The 18,341-nt window shown below is 48.3% G+C and overlaps 2 protein-coding genes across 3 annotated transcripts in view; both read left to right on the top strand.

The window, feature by feature from the left end:
- AGBL4 (AGBL carboxypeptidase 4) overlaps positions 1 to 18,341 on the top strand; it is a 1,274,144-nt gene that overhangs the window by 1,038,566 nt on the left and 217,237 nt on the right. The gene's annotated exons all lie outside the window — the stretch shown is intronic.
- BEND5 (BEN domain containing 5) overlaps positions 1 to 18,341 on the top strand; it is a 47,889-nt gene that overhangs the window by 19,560 nt on the left and 9,988 nt on the right. For both annotated transcript variants that reach the window (XM_065886542.1, XM_065886551.1), the window contains one exon: positions 12,687 to 12,835. In XM_065886542.1, the coding sequence (XP_065742614.1) occupies positions 12,687 to 12,835 (149 nt within the window). The remainder of the gene's footprint in view (positions 1 to 12,686; positions 12,836 to 18,341) is intronic.

The following is an 18,341-nucleotide window of genomic DNA, read 5'->3' as shown; positions in this document are numbered from 1 at the left end:
GAGTGGGGGTGGGAGGCGGGAGAGAACTGAGCTTTTCAGAGAGAAAAAGTGTTTTCCTGGTCTTCGGATGAATAATTTTTATTTTCCTTGCACTCTGTATGCTACGCCTTCTGTAAACTTCTTTGGGGTGGAGGGTGGGAGGGGAACAAAGCATACTAACAACAAAAACTCTCCACGTCATTATTTCAACTCCCAGGGAAGCTGCCTGTTCTGTATGATGATGACCTGAGTTTAAACTCCAGAAGCCACTCCTAACCCTCTGGGGCAGTAAGACACCGCATTTTGTATCAGCATGTTCCTCTTTAGTCTTAAAACACTTAGACAAACTTGGCCCCGACCATAGTTTCAGTGTCTTGATCATTCCAGGCACTCCCACCCCACAGGCCTTGAATGTCGTCTTGAGGGCCAGTGGCTGGCTCTTCTCTGATCCGAGTCACTGTCGTCATCACAGTGGGATGGGCTGACTATAAATCAGCTCAAGACACAAGTATGTGTAAAGCATCCACCATGTGCAGTGCCTTTTGCTCCAGGGACCATGGGTGTCCCAGATAACCACGCCTGCTCTCCGTGACCTGTGAAAGCTTAAAGTCCATCGATTAGCACTTGTTAATCGGAAAATGATAATGTGCCAGGTTCTAAGATAAATCCACAAGCGTGTAATAAAAGGCTCCCTACTCTGAGGGGAGTTTGTATGTTTTCATGGATGTAGTCTAGTCTGTTCTAGTCTAGTCTTTGGAACCAGATAGGGCTGGATTTAAACCCAACTTCCCCACTTCCCAACGCTGTGGCTTTGGGAGCCTTCTTTCCTTGCGTTCTTCCCTCCTCCCTCCTTTCTTCCACAAATATTTACTGGTCTCTGCTGTGTGCCAGGCATTTTGCCTAGTGGTTAAAGTTCAGTACATTCAGGATACCGCCCTTGCCCACTCCCCTTGAGGAGCTCAAAGCTTGATACGGGAGACAGCCACTGACACAGTGCCAGCACAGGGATAGAAGCTCTGCTGTGGGACAGCAGAGGAGCGGCACCCACCGAATTTGGGGGATCGGGGAAGAAAGGCTTCCTGAAGGAAGTGACTTCTAAGCTGGAGCCTGAAGGGTGCATTTTTGTTATCCAGGCAGGGGTGAGTGGGTGGGAAGAGCAAGGAGCAATCTAGGCAGAGGGTACCTCTCTGAGACTTGGTGTTCTCATCCGTAAAATGGAAATAATAATGCCCGTCTCACAGCATAGGGATACACAGCATACTGTCTGGCATTCTGTGATGCTGAATTACCATTAGCTCCTTTTTCATACCATTTCGTGGAGGGGCTAAGACAGAGACTGATTTGTTTCTTCACTCTTGATTCTCCTAACCAGTAATTGGCTGTGTGACCTTGAGTAGGTTAACCAACTTCTCTGCCTCTCAAGGTCTTCTATCATAGAAGAAAAGGAGTTACATATGTATTTGTTCATTCAGTCAGTCAGCTCACATTGACCACATGCTTTCTGGGCTCAGGAACTTGGGGAGACACAAAGAAGACTAAGACGTTGGAAGCTGGGGAGGGCGTAGTGATGGAGGTAAACATGTAAGCCTGTGATTGAAATGCAGTGTACCGAATTTTGGGGAAGGGGCTAACATTTGAAGGTGGAAGGCTCTCTGATTGAGTCTGGGAAAACACCCCCCGCTGTAACGGCTCCTGCACTATACACACCCCCAAGAAACCTATAACAAGGCAGAGGAGAGCCAGAAAGGGACTGAAAGACCCTCTGTGATTCTCAGCAGCACATTCCAGCCTGGGGTTGATGCTTGGCCTGGGCTACACCATCCTTGCCCGCCCCCTGCGCCCAGCTCAGGCATTGCTCTTGGAGGCCTCCCCCTGTGTATTTTCTCCCTTCCACCTTGCCAGGGGCCCCATCTCAAGGATCTTTGTCCATCTTGGGTGCTGGATCATCCACAGGTCAGGGATGCTCAGTTTTAAAAAGAATCATTGCTGACTTCCCCAGGCGTTGGGATCCTACAGTCTGTAGATGGGAGAGGGCAGAGAGCCAGAGCCTGGCCTCTTGAGCCCGAGGGGCACCTCGGAGTGGCGAGCAGGTCCTCTGGCAGCCAGGCGTTGTAATGGTGCAGCCGGTGGAGGGTAGGGGCAGAAGGGCGGGAGCAGCAGCAAGGTGGTATGAGGAGCTGTTGGAGAGACTTCGCTGGCTGACTCACTTCTTCATTTGAGTATGTATTCTTTCGTTCATTCCACAAATAAACACAAGATGGATTTAACAGAAAAAATTCTCTAGAACTTGGAGCCTTGGAGTTGTGAACGAGCTTAGACAGGATATAGGGTGTTGCCCTCACGTTGCTGATGAGAAAACAAGCCCAGAAAGTGCCCCAAGCCTATTCCCAGGGGTCTCCTGACAGCTGGTCCTGGGAGCCTCTCTCTGGGCCCTTGCCCACATGACCTCCTTTAGCCCTTGGACTTCACTGTCACTGATGTGGGGGTGACCCCCCCCCCAGCCTAATCCTCCCAAAGGACATCGCTCTGTAAAGTAGAACTTCCCTTCTGTATGATCTTGGCATGGGAGTCCGCCCTCTCCGATGGGAAGGAACCTCGTTCTCTAACCCAGAGAGTCCCTTCGCTGGTAGCCTCTGTCGTGGTGTCAAAATTAAAGGAAGAAGCATATGTAAAGAATAAAGCCCTGTGACCAGCATATTGTAAGTGTTCAATAAACACCAGTCTCTCTCTCCTTTCCTGCCCTTTCCTGTTTGCCTTCTCCCAAAGAAATAAGTGCTGAGGACACAGAAAGCATGAAGATCTTCTACTTTATAAAGTACAGATTTATTTGTGTGTATGTGCATTCATTTATTCTTTCATTCATTCATCATTTATTAAGGGCATCCATTGTGCCAGGACTGTGTTAGGTGCTGGAAATATGTTGATAGAAAGTCCCTTTCTAAAACATTCACGAGCCTAGAGTGAGAGTGGTGTTTATTAAACCAGGGCTTGGCAGTCTCAGAGAATTCCAAGGGGGTGAGGGGTAGCAGAACAGTGAAAGCCAGTTAGTTGCAAGGCTCTGGTATATGAGAAGGAGTAAACTCTAGCGTCTGTCTTGGTTTCCCCTCAGCCAGATTCCTTGCTCTTAGAGGTCAAAGACCGAGGCTTAGACGTCACCCTCAGCTTTTAGCACTCTAAGTACCTCTTAGATAGTTAAAATCGTTCCGGTGTGATTCAGGTAACATGAGTTCAACTGAGGCTGGAAAGGGCTCTGTGAGTGACAGAGAGGAGGAGACGGAATCCCTGCCTTCAAGTTGCACACACAGCCCGAGGCGGGGCACAGCCCTGTACACCGGACAGAACAGAGCAAATGCTGTAGCTACAGGGGGAGGCATATGATGGCTTTGGATTCTGTGTGCGCTTTGTAGGGAATGTAGGTGGAGATGATGAGCTCTGACCAGAAGAGGCATAGATAAGAAGGAGAATATCAGTAATTCACATGTACAAGACACTTCACAGGCTTCAAAGGCCTTGACATTTTTATCTCATTGGACTATTCCGATAGCCTTATTGCAAGGCCAGGTAAGGATTATTATCTCCATCTGAGAGAGGAGAAGGCAAAAAGAAGAGATAATGTATGTCCCCGTCGGCCAGATCACAAGCTAGTTGAAACTTTTGAGGGAGAAAGCCGCTGTGGCCCGCAAATCTGTCCTGCCTCTTTAGAGCTGGGTTTCTATCACCTCTGTTCCCCTCTGCGCTCGTGCCTTGTGCTCCGTCCAAGGTCCGTTAAAATACCAGCTTTGATCTTGAAAGTCCTGCGTGGCCTGAGCTGGACTCTGAGCACGGGTCTCTGACAGTGCCTTTGAAAAGGCAGCTGACGCCAGCCAGTGCCTCCTGCTGGCTCCCCTGTACTGGAGGCACCACGGGCTTTAGCAGCAGATATTACTTGGATTTGAATCTCGGCTCTGATTCTTTAACTGCGCAGCTTCAAGCAAAATGATTTAACCCTTCTCAGCCTCTGTTTTATCCTCTGTAAAATGAATATCTTAATGCCTAGGCTACCACATACAGGCCCGGAGAGCATGGTCAGTGACTAAGAGCCTGCATGGGCCCTGAGGCCAGAAATACTGGAGTTTTGAACCCTGGCTTTTCCGTAGTCTGATTTTGTTACCTTGGGCAAGTTACTTAAAACTTCCTGGGCCGTAGTTTCCTCATCCAAAAAGCAAGGTCAATGCCAGTACCAACCTTTATGATTCTTAAGAGAATTAAATGAGCAAATGCATGAAAAGACTTCCGCCCAGGGGCTGGCACATCGTAAGTGCCCAGTGGGTCCAGCATTAATGATGTAGGATCATTTGAGGATTCGCATGAGATAATGTGTGTATGATGCTTGGCACGCCATAGGCAATCATTGTCCTACAGCAGAGCACAGATGTGGTTGTCTTGGCATATCTTAATCTTTGGTCAACCCCTCCTGTCTCCTGGAGATTGCTGCTTTCCCTTGTAAGTCCTCAGAAATCATATTTGAATCATCTATTTTATAGGTACGCCTGGACTTGATTTCAAGCTCACTGGTCTGTGGTTTATTGAACTCTCCCTCTTTTCCTGGGCAGAATTCCAGTCTTCCTGTCTCCAGTCCTCAAGCACTCCTTTTGACCCCCTTGATTCTTCAGACATCACTGTTTATGGCTCAATTTTCTCTTTGTCACGGCTCTCCTCCTGGGGCCTGTTCCGCCTAGAGCTCTTTTCCGCCTCCTCCAGCCTTCAGTTCACTCTCACCAATACACAGGAGTGCTCACAAAAGTTGGGCTTTGAGAGAGGGCTAAGAGGATGAGTGGTATCCCCGTGACCCAGGAGGTCCACAGCCTACCACTGCCTCACTTACTGATGGAGTGGGGCCCAAACCGCTATGCCCAGGGCCTCCTAACCCCGGGTGGCAGGAAAAGGTCTAGCAGTGAGAACTGGAATTGTTTCTCTTAAAGGTATTGGCCATCTCCCACTTTGAAGGACTTTCTGCACTCTTGACTGAATCGACGCATTAGCCACAGTTCATCCTAGATTGTTCTAAGAGCTGATTTCAGAGTGGCAGGACAGTCCAGGACCCTCCTTCCTCTTTTTCCCTAGCGTTCATTTCTCTGGGGCAATGGGGAGGGGGCTGAGGGACAACTCCAGGCTGTCCCTTTGTTCCTGCTCGGGGAGCCGGCACATGCAGGAGTCACTGGGCTTCTCTTCATTGCCAGAACAGGACTGTGCTTCCCACTTGAAACAGGGCTTTGCCTTGCTGGTGGTGGGCTTCGGTGTGGCTGTGTGGCAGGCTTGTTTTCCACTAGCTTTGCCAGTCAGAGCAGGTGGAGGTGGGAGAGATGGGGAAGAGATGGGGAGAGATGCCCTTATTAAGGGCAGTGGCTGGCCCCTCTGAACACCTGCTTTGAGCCTGCCGTTAGGTGCTTTCCACACAGAAAACAACCTCAGCAGTAGATAGGATCATCAGATGAGGATGCGGGCTCAGAGAGCGGAAGTGAACGTGTCCAGATGACAGGAGAGCCTGATGGAGTTATGAGAGAGGCTGGCTCATTCAGGAACCACAAGTGGTTTCTGACTGGACTGCGCAGAGGAGAAGTAGGTAGGAGGGACAGACAAGGCTGCAGAAGCGGGTGAGAGCACCTGGAAACTACCCCGTGGCGCACAGGGGCTCCTCCCCACTGGAGTGGCCTGGGGTGCAGTCCCTCAACCTCGGAGTCACCCTCTTCCTCTGAACCAAGCAGATCAAATCGTTCCTGCTCTCGAAGGGCTCATGGCCTGAAGGCAAGAGCCAGCAAAGCCAAAGCCATGGATTGACTTGCTTGGGAGATGTCAGCCGTGTGGTGAAACTCTGCCCTCCCCGTAACTCCTGCCCGCAGGCGCTCACTGTGCCCGTGGCAACCCTGCAGGCTTCTGAGGGCGGCCCTTACGCCGCCTGCCCCACTTATTCCCACCACAACCCCTCAGTCTTCCCACCCAGCCAGTTCTGGTCCAGAACCAAAGGCCATGTCATATGCACACAGTGCCTGTCTGGCAGGGCAGGCCCGTGATGTTCCGCATATCCTTGCCATTTGGATGCTTCCTGGGTCCAGACAGTTGGGCGGGGAGGAAGGTGGAAGAACCATAGATGAAGAACCAGCCCAGCTTTGGCCACCAGCTGGCAGGGGGTAGGCTCAGAGCTCCTAGAGGTGAGATGAATCCTGGTGATACCCTCTCCTCCCAGCTGCCCCCCTGCACGATTGCGAATCTTCACAGACACCCTAGGAAGGTGAGAGAAGGTCAGAGATGAGCTGAGGGTGTCCCACAGAGTGGGCATTACGTGAGAAGCCCGTGCAGTCCGAAAACTGCAGTCAGCCGAAGAGGTGAAGGGAAAGAGCAAGTCTTTGGGAGTCTAGCAACCCTGAATTGTTTGACTTTCAGGAAGTTACTTTACCTCTCTGAGCCTCTACAAAGATAATAAGATAGATTTTGCAAGACTGCCATGAGGATTAACCTGTTTCATTCAACACATGTTTAATGAGTGTTCGCTGTGGGCCAGGGACATCGTGCTGGGTGCTGGGGATATAGCCGTGACCAGGACGGTAGCTGTCCTCAGAGATGGTAAAGAAATAGTAACTTGACACTGGGGTGTCAAAGATTAAAAGGTTTAAGTAATAGGTATTTCAATGGAAGGTACTAACAAAGAAGATGTTCAGCCAGTGTTGGTCACCTTTCCTTTTCAGGGAGAAGCACATATGTCCTTTGAAATGGGCATCTACAGTTCCTCACAGTGGGGAAAATACCTTGACCCCCACGACTGGGGATTTGGGCCAGCTCCTGCCACCCCAGTTTTCCTGGGCTTCTACCCCATGGAGAGGGGGCTCTCTAGGTCCATTCCAGCTCCGCTCTGTGGTTCTGACTCCCCGAGGGACCAGCCCCACTGTGAGGGCACCCACATGAGCTGCAGGGGTTTTGTCCGACCCGGTACCTCAGGCTAGAACAGCCTCTCCTGCCTTTGCCCAGCAAAGCCTACCCCAGCCTTCACGCACAAAGGGCCCTCAGAAAATGGGGAGGGATGGGGGAAGGACCCGAGGAGCTGTTGCTGATGGGGATGCCATCCCCCTGCCTGACCAGCCCTCCACCTTCCCTAGACAGGTATCACCCATCAGGCTCCAGTCGGAGCTCACCTCTTCCCTAAAGCCTTCCACGATCCCGGAGCCAGTGGGGCCCTCTCCCTCCCCAAACCTGTGCAGATGCTGCCCACTTCCTGGTCGGGCAGTGAGCCTCCATTATGTGCCGCTCGCCTTCACCATATGAAGATAACCGCCCCACCCCAGCCCTCCCAACCCGTTCCAGGCCCCAGCACAGAAGCTGGTGACCGTCCTGCTGAAGCCTTCCTAGTCTCCTCCAGGTGTAGCACCCTGTCCTTTGCTTCTGCTCCTGTCTTTATCCTTGCCCTTGTCAGGATGGTAATGATCCCTTGCCTATCTCTTTCCACTACTGGACATCACTCAAAGCCGCCTAACCCAGGCCTGGCACTTAGTAGGTGCCTAGTAGATTCTCACTGAAGGAATGAGACCACATTTGTCCCAGCCCTCACTGGAAGCACGACGGGGCTAAGAAACAGATGCGTAGCTATGGCAGCAGGTGAGAGTGGCCGATGCCTTTTGAGAGGGGACGCTGGGGCCCACAGAGGGGGATCCACCTGCCGCCGTCTCTTTCCAAGGCCTTTGTGTACTACCTCCTTCGTTGCTACTAGCTGTTCCCATGTTCAGGTCCTTTTCAACAAGTGTAATCATCTTTTTCTTGCCAACCCAGTGTGCCTCTGTGCTACGGTAGGGGTATGCTTTAAGTATTTTGACTTGATTCGCTTTGCATTTAGGAAGAAACTAGAATTATACCTATAGCAGAGAAACTTCCTATTTACTTGCAGAAATGAATGGAAGGCTTTAATACTTTTTCAGAAAAAATCTAATATTATTAGCCTCTTTTGTTTCAGCCGAGATCAGAAATGGTATTTAGTGTCCAAACATATATTTTGAAGATATAGGTGATTTTTAAGCCTCCTGGAAGTAACATAAGCATTAACTTTTTAGACAGGTTTTCAGGAAGAATAGTGTTAGTCCAGTTGAAGGTAGACAAAAACAGAGAATGGTATAATTTTATTTATTTGTTGTGCCAGCAAACGTTTACCAAGCCCCTTACTGTGTGCCACGATTCCTATTTCATGGGAGAGGCCTCTGGGGCTTAAAAAAGTAAAGGAAATAATAGAACCAAGATTTACACCAAGTTTTCTAGCACTAAACCCAGTATTTGTCCATCAACTCACAGCTATTTGTATGCTGTGTAATAAGAGTTTTACGTGTTACATTCTCAACTTGTCCAGAATTGGGACGTGCTGTATTTGTCTCTGGGTCCCCAGTGCCTCTTCCAGGGCTCCATCTGGGTCTGCAGTCAGGGATTGTGTGATGAATGGGCTCATGAATGACTGAATGAAAAGACAAGCACTATCTTTTATACTCTTTCAAAAGCTTTCTTTACCCAGCTGAGAGGTTTCTCTCCATGGAAGGTATATTTTCTCCAAAATAAACCTGAAGTGGATCAAAAGGCTTTTTTTTTTCTTTGATTCCTACTCTTCCCACAAGTGAAAAAAGTTCCTTTGTTACTTAAAATATCTGCACCAGATCGTGCAATGCCGTGTGGTCTCTTAGCGCAACTGCTTATTATTGTGGCTAATTTGGTCACGTATGTTTCAAGGAGAACAATGCCTCAGAAATTTTTAAAAGCAAAACAGCAATCTGAAGCGTTTGTTGTAATGAGATGTAAATTGCCAACATCATAGTGGAGCCTACTAAAATTCGCAATGAAGTGTTTTTTCTCCTTTTTAAATTAAAAGCACTAGAGGCCCTCCCTCCTCTCCCCAAAGAAACCACATGCTTTTTGTTCCTTTTCTCTCTGATTCTGTAATACTGAACACCCTGCTTTACTGATTGACTCATTCCTTCATTCATCTGCCATTTTCTGAGCCTGTGTCGGAGCCTCTGTTCTATGCCTGCCTCAGTGCCAGTCTCTCCAGAGGCTTTATCAGGTGGCTATTGGCAAGTCCCCATTTTACAGGTAGGAAAGCTGAGGCTCAGAGAGGTGAGGTGGCGTGTCTCAGGTCACGCAACTTGGATCCACACCCAGGTCTCCTGACACACCCCTTCCAAGGTGAGCCTTTGGTTGGTCTCTCCTCCTTGCTGAGGCACCAGGTACCTTCTGTATACAATGCCAGAGGGAGGCAGTTGAGGAGAGCTGTGCAGAGGGGTGGGATAGGGAGGGGGTGAGGGAGACACGAGAGGGAGGGGATATGGGGGTATATGTATACGTATAGCTGATTCACTTTGTTATACAGCAGAAACTAACCATTGTAAAGCAATTATACTCCAATAAAGTTGTTAAAAAAAAAAAAAATCCCTGGCAGCCACCAGGTATTTTAAACAGTGCTGATCGGGTACATTAGGAAATAGTGTTCCTTGAGAGCCAGAAGATCCCAGTATGATAGCCTCAGTATTTGACAAAACTCGGTTGGTCCCCGAGGAGACCAGCACAGGGGAGCATAGCGTGGGTGTGCTGTGGAGTGCAGGCACCTGCTCTGGGCTGGGCCTGTGCTAGGCACTTGGGGCAAAAGAAGACCAGCAGTGCCCTGGCTCCCAGGGACTAGCAGTGACTAACTGAGCACCCAATATGACCCTCGTGTGGGGGAGGGGCAGCAGGGGAGAGCCACTGTTTACTGAGCACCTGCTTCGTGCCAGAGTCTGGATTAATCATTTCATATGTAACTCGTTTAACCTTCAGTCTGGCCAAGTCGCTGTTGTCATCCCTCCTTTCAGGTGAGGCAACAGAGTCAGAAGGGTTAAGTAATTACTGATGTGTAAAATTGCCTGTCAAGGATTGAATTGGAACCAGGCATTGTGTGGAGCCCTGGTCTCTGATGTAAAAGGACTCAGTCTCTGCCTGCCCTCAGGCCTCACGGTGGTCTAATGAGAGGCAGGCATAGAAACAAATGAGTGCATCTGATTATCATGGGGGAGGGGAGCATCCGAAGGACCTGGTTAGGCCGCTTGGGAACAGAGTCTCGGAAAAGGGGGCCAGCGGAGGGTGGAGCCAGAGAGGTGACCTTTTGCTCTCAGCCCTTGCTCTTTCTGATGTCCCTCACTCGTCCCCCTGTAGCCATCTGAACTGTCCGTTCCCTTGGCTAGATGTTTCCAATTTCTATTTCACAGCCCTAGCTTCTACTTTCACGGCTGCAAACAGGTTTCAGATACTTGGCAACAGCTTCCCTCCTACCCACCCCGACCACCGCCCCCAAGCACCTCCACTCAGCAGCAGGGCTTTATTTCAGGATCTCTCCTCCAGCCCACTGAAGCCTCTTTCTTGCCCACAACTTTCTCTCCCCTCTCATGTTATGAAGAATTTACTGAGAGCTTGCAACGTGCCAGGCCTAGCCCTAGGTGCCAGGATTGCAAAGAGAGTAAAACTTTGCCCTTGAAGAGCTTCACAGTTTGATGTGGACAACAGATTGGTCGATGATTGCAAGTACAACTTGCTGGAAGTATTTACAATTTAGAGACCCCCTACTTGGTAGTGATCAGAGCAAGGCCTCACGTAGGAGACATCTAAGCTCTGTTCTGCAGTCTGACCAGGGGCTTGGCAGGCAGATGAGGGGGCGTTCAAGGCCAAAACAATAGCACATCCAAAGGCTCAGAGGCTTGGGACAACACAGCATCTGGGGGACGTGAGCAGTGTCAGGGGAGAGCAGGAATTGCGTGTCAGACGTAGAGAGGAGGCTGGTTATTCTGGGCCTTCAGGAGGCTATCTATGGCGTGCAACTTAACTTTGAGGGGAAGGGGAGCCTAAGCCAGGAAGGACCTAGTCGTGAGTAGATCTCTTTAGCAGCCGTTGTGGAGATGGCTGGGAGAGAACTAGACAGAGTCAGAGCTGAGATGGATTCAATCTCTTCTCCAACACCTTCCCCTCATAGAAGGAAAAGGAGGCTCCAGAGGAGGGAGGCTATCTTGCCAAAGATTGCCTGTGCTCCAGTGGCTGCATGGACCACCCCCTCTCAGCCCATTCCTTTTTCTGTGTTGCTGAATGTCAGAGCAGGAAGAGACCTCAGATGCCAACTTGGCCAGGCCCTTTTGGGGAAACTGAAGTAATTACTTCTTCCCTGATCTAAGAAAAGATCAAATGCTCCACTTGAGTTTGCTTATATCTCAGAAATGCAACTGAGATCTCACACAGAGAGAAGATAAAGTTTGGCATCTGCTTCTGAAACTTTAGAATTATTCATTCGTTCTTGTCATTCTTTTATTCATTTAACAAACATTCAGAGAGCACCTCCTCATTCCAGGTGCTGGGGACAAAGAAGAATAAGCCTTAGGCCCAACTCTTGAGTAGGTCACGCAGAATGGGGAGATGGTCTCCCAAGATGAGCCCTCCTTTTTTGTCAGCGCTGTGCTACTCCCCAGCCATGCTGCGTTCAGCTTTGTGTGTTCAAACTTAAATATTGGAGACTGCAGAGATCTGTCTTGAGGGTGGCAGCGGCCCGCAACTCAGGAATGATATTCTTGTTCTGGGAAGCCCTGTCATGAGGAATTTTTGTAACAAAATCACCAATACCTTCCCGACCACCAGCCAAAGCAAGGGCATGGCAATTGAACATAGAATTGCAGCCAGATTGTTGGTGAGGGCTTTAGTACACAAAGAGCTGTCTCAAGTGGCCCACAAGGTAGGGATAAGGGAAGGTTGGACCCTGAAACCCACTGGTTACTTAAGTTATATGCACAGCCCTGGGGACCAGCTTTGGCAGTAGCTGAACTTCTGCTCCCATTAAACCCTGAAGTATTTGCATAGGGAGAATTTCCAGGATGCTAAACTCTCCGTTGGCCTTTGGAGTTGCTCTCCTGCAAAAGTTAATCTAGTCATTTGGCCTTATTTACTCATTTTCATCCTGTTTCTCTGCCCTTTGGTAATCAAGACACAATAGGCGATTTGAAAAATAGTCCATCATTTTTAAAAGCTAATGGAGAAGAAAATATCCCCCTTAGAAAAACCACCACCATTTATCTAGCTGCCTTTCACAGTTTAAACCGTGTTTAATTTGTGTTCATTGCATTAAAATAAAAATCAGGGTAGCTGCTGGTTCAGGCAATCAGGGCTTAATCTGTATTGTATTTTAATTTCTTGGTTGAAATGCTCCTGCCTAGATACTAGGTCTTGGTGGGAGGGGGAGGCCTTTGCATTTCTCCCCGCCCCCCACCGCTTTCCTATCTTCTGCTGTGGCCTACTTCACAGAGGCTGCAGAGATGGGGTTTTGGCAAATACACAATTTGCATACTGGAGTCATTGCCACCCGGTCTCCACCCCAGTCTTAACAGGACCTCTTTCCTCTGCAGGAAGTCGAGTCCCCTGTGTTTTCATTCAGACAGTGACACCCTAGAAGGAAGACTGCTTCTCATTCATGCTTAATTAGCTTCTCATCCATTCTTGTCTTCCAGTTTTCTACCTTTTCCCGTGACATTCATACCTCATATTATTTTCAAGCTTGGGTTTAAGTGTAGTCCAATGGACAAAAATAAGCCAACATATTTTTTGTGTGCCGCTATGTGCTGATAGATGCCTAGTTAAAATATTTGCCTTTTCTTTTCCTTGGAGTTCTAGACAGATCTCTTTTCTTAACTGCCTAGGTCCCGCCATTGACTTGGAAAAAGTAAAGTCAGAATGTCTCGAGCCCGAGCCGGAGTTACGGAGCACTTTCAGTGAGGAAGCAAATACGTCGTCCTATTACCCCGCTCCTGCACCTGTCATGGACAAGTATATCCTAGACAATGGCAAGGTAGTGTTTCAAGCTCACTATCCATTCCCTGCAAGTGTCGGTTAGTCAGTGTGAAGATGGAGAGTATGGTGGGAGCTTCCCGAGACACAGCCTGGCCAGTTGGCCTCCTGGCCTAGCCCTGAGTGACTGCTTCCAGAATCCATGTGTTATAACTCGTGGAGCTTTACTAGGACTTTTTCTTTCTCTCTTCTTTTTCCTTTTTTTCTTTTTTTTTGGTAAATATTGGGCCAAAGCAACTGTAAAACTAAACTGACATTTAAAAATAGCTTATTAGTGAGAATGTATTTTAAAATGATAATGCAATGAAACCAGATGCATAAAATTTATAAGGTGATCTAGAAATATCTGATTTACAGATATGGATACGACTCAATATTTATCCATTCACCGTTTACCAAGTACCTATGTGTTCTAAGCCCCACCCTAAATGGCAGGGATACGTGGGACTTCCCTGGCAGTTCAGTGGTTAAGACTTCACCTTCCAGTGGGTGCGGGTTCAATCCCTGGTTGGGGAGCTAAGATCCCACATGCTCGTGGCCAAAGAACCAAAACATAAAACAGAAGCAGTATTGTAACAAATTCAGTAAAGACTTTGAAAATTGTCCACATCAAAAAAAAAAAAAAATCTTTAATAAATAAATAAAATGCCAGGGATACAGAGGTGAATGGGACATGCTCCTTACCCCTAAGCTGCTTTCAAGTTGTACATTCAGCGTGGTTAGCCCACAGTCCTAGGACCACATATAACTCCTCACATTTTTTTGTAAGACTCTTGACAAAATGTCATGAAAGAAAACTTAAGCAATGTTAGTAATTATATTAGTACAGGGGTGAAAGTAATGGAATAGCCTTTGGAAGTCTTAAAGTCACATGGTGATATAGTAGCAGGGCAGGGAGAAGACTTCTAATATTCTTCCAACATCTAGATGAATTCGTCTTGGAGGAAATATATTGGATCCCTTTGTCTAGGCACCGGTCAGATGCAGTTTTACTGTAATATTCTCTGCTGCCGTGGCATACGTTGCAGACCTCACCTCTCCTTCTCCCCAGAGACTCATCTGTGTCAGTCTGTTTTTCTTGCCTTATGCTTCAAAAGGTCTCTGTTTACCCAGTATTGTTCCCCAGTGGGTTGATGAGAAAGAAAAGGTTGTTTTATTTGGGTTTGTCCAGATACATCCCTGCAGCTGGCCAGACTGAGCCAAAGCAAATAGCCGAAGCTAAGGAAATGAAACTTGTTAGTCTTTCAGGCTCTCTTGGAGATGCTGCCCTCATCTCCGTGGAGCATTTCCTCCCCCCAGAGGGCCAAACCATAGGCCCATTCTGCCTTGCCTTGCCTTGCCACAGCCAGCAAGCTTTAAGAGCCTGCCTTGTAGGGCTTCCCTGGTGGCGCAGTGGTTGAGAGTCCGCCTGCCGATGCAGGGGACGTGGGTTCGTGGCCCGGTCCGGGAAGATCCCACGTGCCGCGGAGCGGCTGGACCCGTGAGCCATGGCCGCTGAGCCTGCGCCTCCGGAGCCTGTGCTCCGCAACGAGAGAGGCCACAACAGTGAGAGGCCCGCGTACCGCAAAAAAAAAAAAAAAAAGAGTCTGCTTTGCAGGTTAGAGGTGGCATGACAGAGTGGAAGTAGGCAGCCTGGAGCCTGAGTTTAAGCTTAGCTCTATCTTTGTCCTACCTGTGTGACTCTGAGTGGGGTTTCCCTTCTCTGGGCCTCAGCGTCTCTGTCTGTGCCAGGTGGGATCAGGTGGACGCTCTCCATAGTCATTAACAGTGACTCAAACTGTGCGTCTAAGTTTGGTGAACCTTTCCCAACTGAAGATAAAGAAAAGACTATTCTGTCTTCGTTGACTTCTTTTTAGTCATGATCACGTTGTGGAATGACTATAGACTTTTTCTTAAAGTAGCTTCTAAGAGAAATCTTTTTCTCTCTTGTTTTGAAGACCGACGGACAGTTTCTGAGCATTATGAGGGTCTCTTTTGCAAAGGATCATTTTTCCTCCAGGAAAATGGGTCTCTCAAAGGTCATTTAATTTTTTCACTCTCGAGTTGCTCAACAAGTCTTTAAAGTGCCAACTTTCCTTTTTCATCGATTATTGCCAGCACTTTGCTATCAAACTAACCTGCCTTCTGTTTGCAGCTAATTTGCAATCAGAGAAATTTATTAAGGGAGAGGAAGGAAGCAGACTTACTGGAAATGGATGGCAGCTTCCTAGAACAGCAGTCCCCACATCCCAGAAGCAGCCATCATTGTTCTTGGCTCTGCAGTCATTTCTGACCCTTCCTTCTTTCTGCCTTAATCTCTGTGCTGCCTAGAGCATGGGGAGGGGATCCATTTCCTAGCAGGAAACTGGTTTTGTCCTAAATAACATTTCACAAAGATATTTTTTTGACCAAGTCCCATCCCACCAGTTGCCATACTTTTAATAACCTCCCTTGAAAGCATAAGGCTAACATTTTGGTCACATGGGGCTTTATGTGAATAGGGCTTGCCATGAAAGCTACTTTCTGATTTTGCTAAAGTGCATTGCTTTTCTTTGTCTTAAGATATTTTATTTCAAAAACTCGTTGAATCATAAAGCTGCAAAGACCATTAAAGTTTAAATAGTCTAATTTATACATGGGATAGATGGGGAAATACATCCAGAGAAGGGGCTCGTCTATAGTTATACAACAGATCAGAGGCAGGCAGGCAGGAACTAGAAGCCGGATCACCTGGCTTCCAGGGCAGTGCTCTTTCCAGTCCGTTCTGCACCCCTGAAAATGGGGCATGACACGGAGCTTTGTTGACCTCAGGAGCCCTTGTCCCAGATGCCCCAACCTATACCTGTGATTGGTCTTACCCAGGGCCACTTCTTTCTGTGCTATAAAATTGGCCTTGTATTCGAATGCATGTCAGAAAATATTTTCTTCTTCAAGGAACAGCAGCTCATCAGAACTGAAAGCCAGTGACACTAAGACATATTAAATATGTGCATCAGTTTCTTACTGCCTTGTGTTCAGACTAGCCCTGATCACTTTATAGGAGGCAAAGGAGGCAAAGCCTCGACCTCTCCCCACAGAGACGTGGGGCTGAATCAGGTAGTGAAGCCTCTCAGTAGGCTAGAAATTCAGAAGGGATAGAGCTTAGCCCTGGAGAAGTGAAGGAGGTTTTCCTGCACTGGGGACCGGGGCTTGAAAGATTAGCAGGCTTAAGAAGGCATAAGGGAAGGCACTCATCCCTGGGTGGGGGAGAGCATGAGCAGAGACGTGGATGGGGGAAAGAAGGCAAAGGAAGTAACAGTTTCTGGTTGTGTGCTGTCCTCCTGACGTTTGACTCATGTTATCTCACTGAATCCTCAAAACAGCTCTACGAATTAGGTGGTGATCTGCCTCTGGTACAGCTGAGAAAAGTAAGGTTCAGAGAGGTAAAGTGACTAGCCCAAGACACCCAGCTAGTAGGTGGAAGGGCCAGGATTCACACAGGGCTGGAGACTCCAGAGCCCATCCTCTTTCTGTTACCTACCACACACTGGAAGTAGGAGGAAATGAGTGAGTTTGGGGACATCATTGAGTGATGGACATAGTACGATTAGCAGGTTGAGTGGAAACAGGATTCTAGAGGACCTTTAATGCCGCCTGAGGAGGTTGGATTTGAGGTGACAGGAAACAGGGAGCCATTCAAGATTCCAGAGGGTTAACATAAAAACACAGAGTTGAAAGACTGCGGAAGTCATCTAGTCAAAGAAGGAAAGCTATGTTTTAGGGAATGAATCTGGCAGTGTTTACAGCGTGGGTTGGAGCGGGCAGGGACTGGAGGCAGGAAGGCCAGCCCGTGGCTTTTCTCCAGGTTCCCTGACTGCAGTGTGAACTGCAGTGGGCGCTGGCCAGGGCAGTGGCCGGGCAGGTACAGAGGAAGACTCAAGAGGAAAGCCATCTGAATACTGATCTGCTTTGTTTCCACCCCCATTAGCACCACCGTGACACTGGTGGCAGCAGGAAGGCCGGGAGAGCATGGGCTGCAGGGTCATAGGATTTGATTCCAGAATGTACTGATAGTATGTCTTAGGAAAACTAATGAGTCCTTCTGAATCTCTGTTCCTGTCTGTAAAGTAGGAATAATTATTTCTACCTATTTCCATCTCTTCAGGTCATAATGAGGATTAACCAAACTGAGAGCACAATACCCAGTTCACTATAGGTACGCAAAAAATATTAGTGTCCCCTGTCTCTTGTAGAACATTGGCTAAGATAATTGCCATTTCTCTTTTAAGAACAGTAAATTAAAAGGTTGTAGGAAAGCAAGGCTCAGGTTAGAAAAGAGCAGAGATCTTTGGAAAACTGAAGTTGTCCTCCATCTCCAAGGCTTTCTGATTCTGCATTTAACGTAACTCACACCCCTTGTTTTCCCCTATCTGAGGAAGCTTGCGTGGGTAGCCCCAGAGAGTCATCCAGGGAGGTGACTTGGGGTCCAGCAGGGAGCAGCAGGGAACTTGTCCCCAGTATGCCTGATCTGGCACACAGACTGCCCACCTGCAGTTCAGACTGCAGAGAAAAGGCCAGACTTGACCTTGGGTCTGTGTTGCCCAGCCAGCCCCAGGCAGCACGTCTCACTCCAGGGTTACTTATCTTCCTGAGTCGTATGAACAGATACATAGCACCAGAGTTTGCAGTACAGGAAGGCCAGGTGGATCTGGTTATCTGGTATCGTGCCTGCAGAGGTCTGAATGATCTTTTGAGCTAGAGGAAGTGAAGTTAAATATGGCAGGTAGATTGGTTACTTGCTGACATTGGTGGGTGGGCTGTGTTAGTGTCGCTGGCTGACCTGTCTGCCCATCTGTGCGTGCCCACCTTGCTTTCCAGGCCAACCTTCGGTAGAAAGATCTCCAAACATGGGTCCTGCTGGTCTGCCATCAGTCTGGGTGTGCGTGCCGTCTCTCAGACTAGACTCTCCTGAGATGCCTCCCGACCATGCGAGGTCGATGACCTACAGTCTTTCTGAAGACAGGGACCTTGGCAGGGACTTTCCATTCCCCTCAGAAAGTTTACCTCATCAGTGGCTTCCTCTCCTTCATCCCCACAGAGGCCATTTCCACCCTCCATAGACTCAGCAGAAACACAACATAAATAGCAATGTCAAAGTCAAAATTTCATTTTTTTAAATGATTAATGTTAGCAAATGGTCTTCAAGTTGTGAGAAGAGCCAGAAAGGGGGGAAAAAAAAATCTCAAACCTCATCGCTAGATCATTCTGGGACTTTTGCATTTAATGACTCTGCACTGAAACTTTCTGAGTGCTTCCCTTACAAAGAGCGTAAGATTGTGTTTCGTTCTGTGTGCCGTCAGATCAGACCAGAGACACAGTGGTTGTGCTTAATTTGTTAAAATCATAGGTGTTCTCAGCCAGAAGGAATTTAGCTGAAATCCAACTCTCCCAGTTCAGTTCATGGGAAACTGAAGCCAGAGACAGAAAGGACTTGCACAGACACACTCCGTTAGTGGCAGAGCCTGGACGGTTTCCCTCCTCACTCCACC

Source organism: Phocoena phocoena, chromosome 1 (assembly GCF_963924675.1).
Source record: "Phocoena phocoena chromosome 1, mPhoPho1.1, whole genome shotgun sequence".
In the NCBI taxonomy this organism is placed as follows: domain Eukaryota; kingdom Metazoa; phylum Chordata; class Mammalia; order Artiodactyla; family Phocoenidae; genus Phocoena; species Phocoena phocoena.
This window is presented reverse-complemented; position numbering and strand designations above follow the sequence as displayed.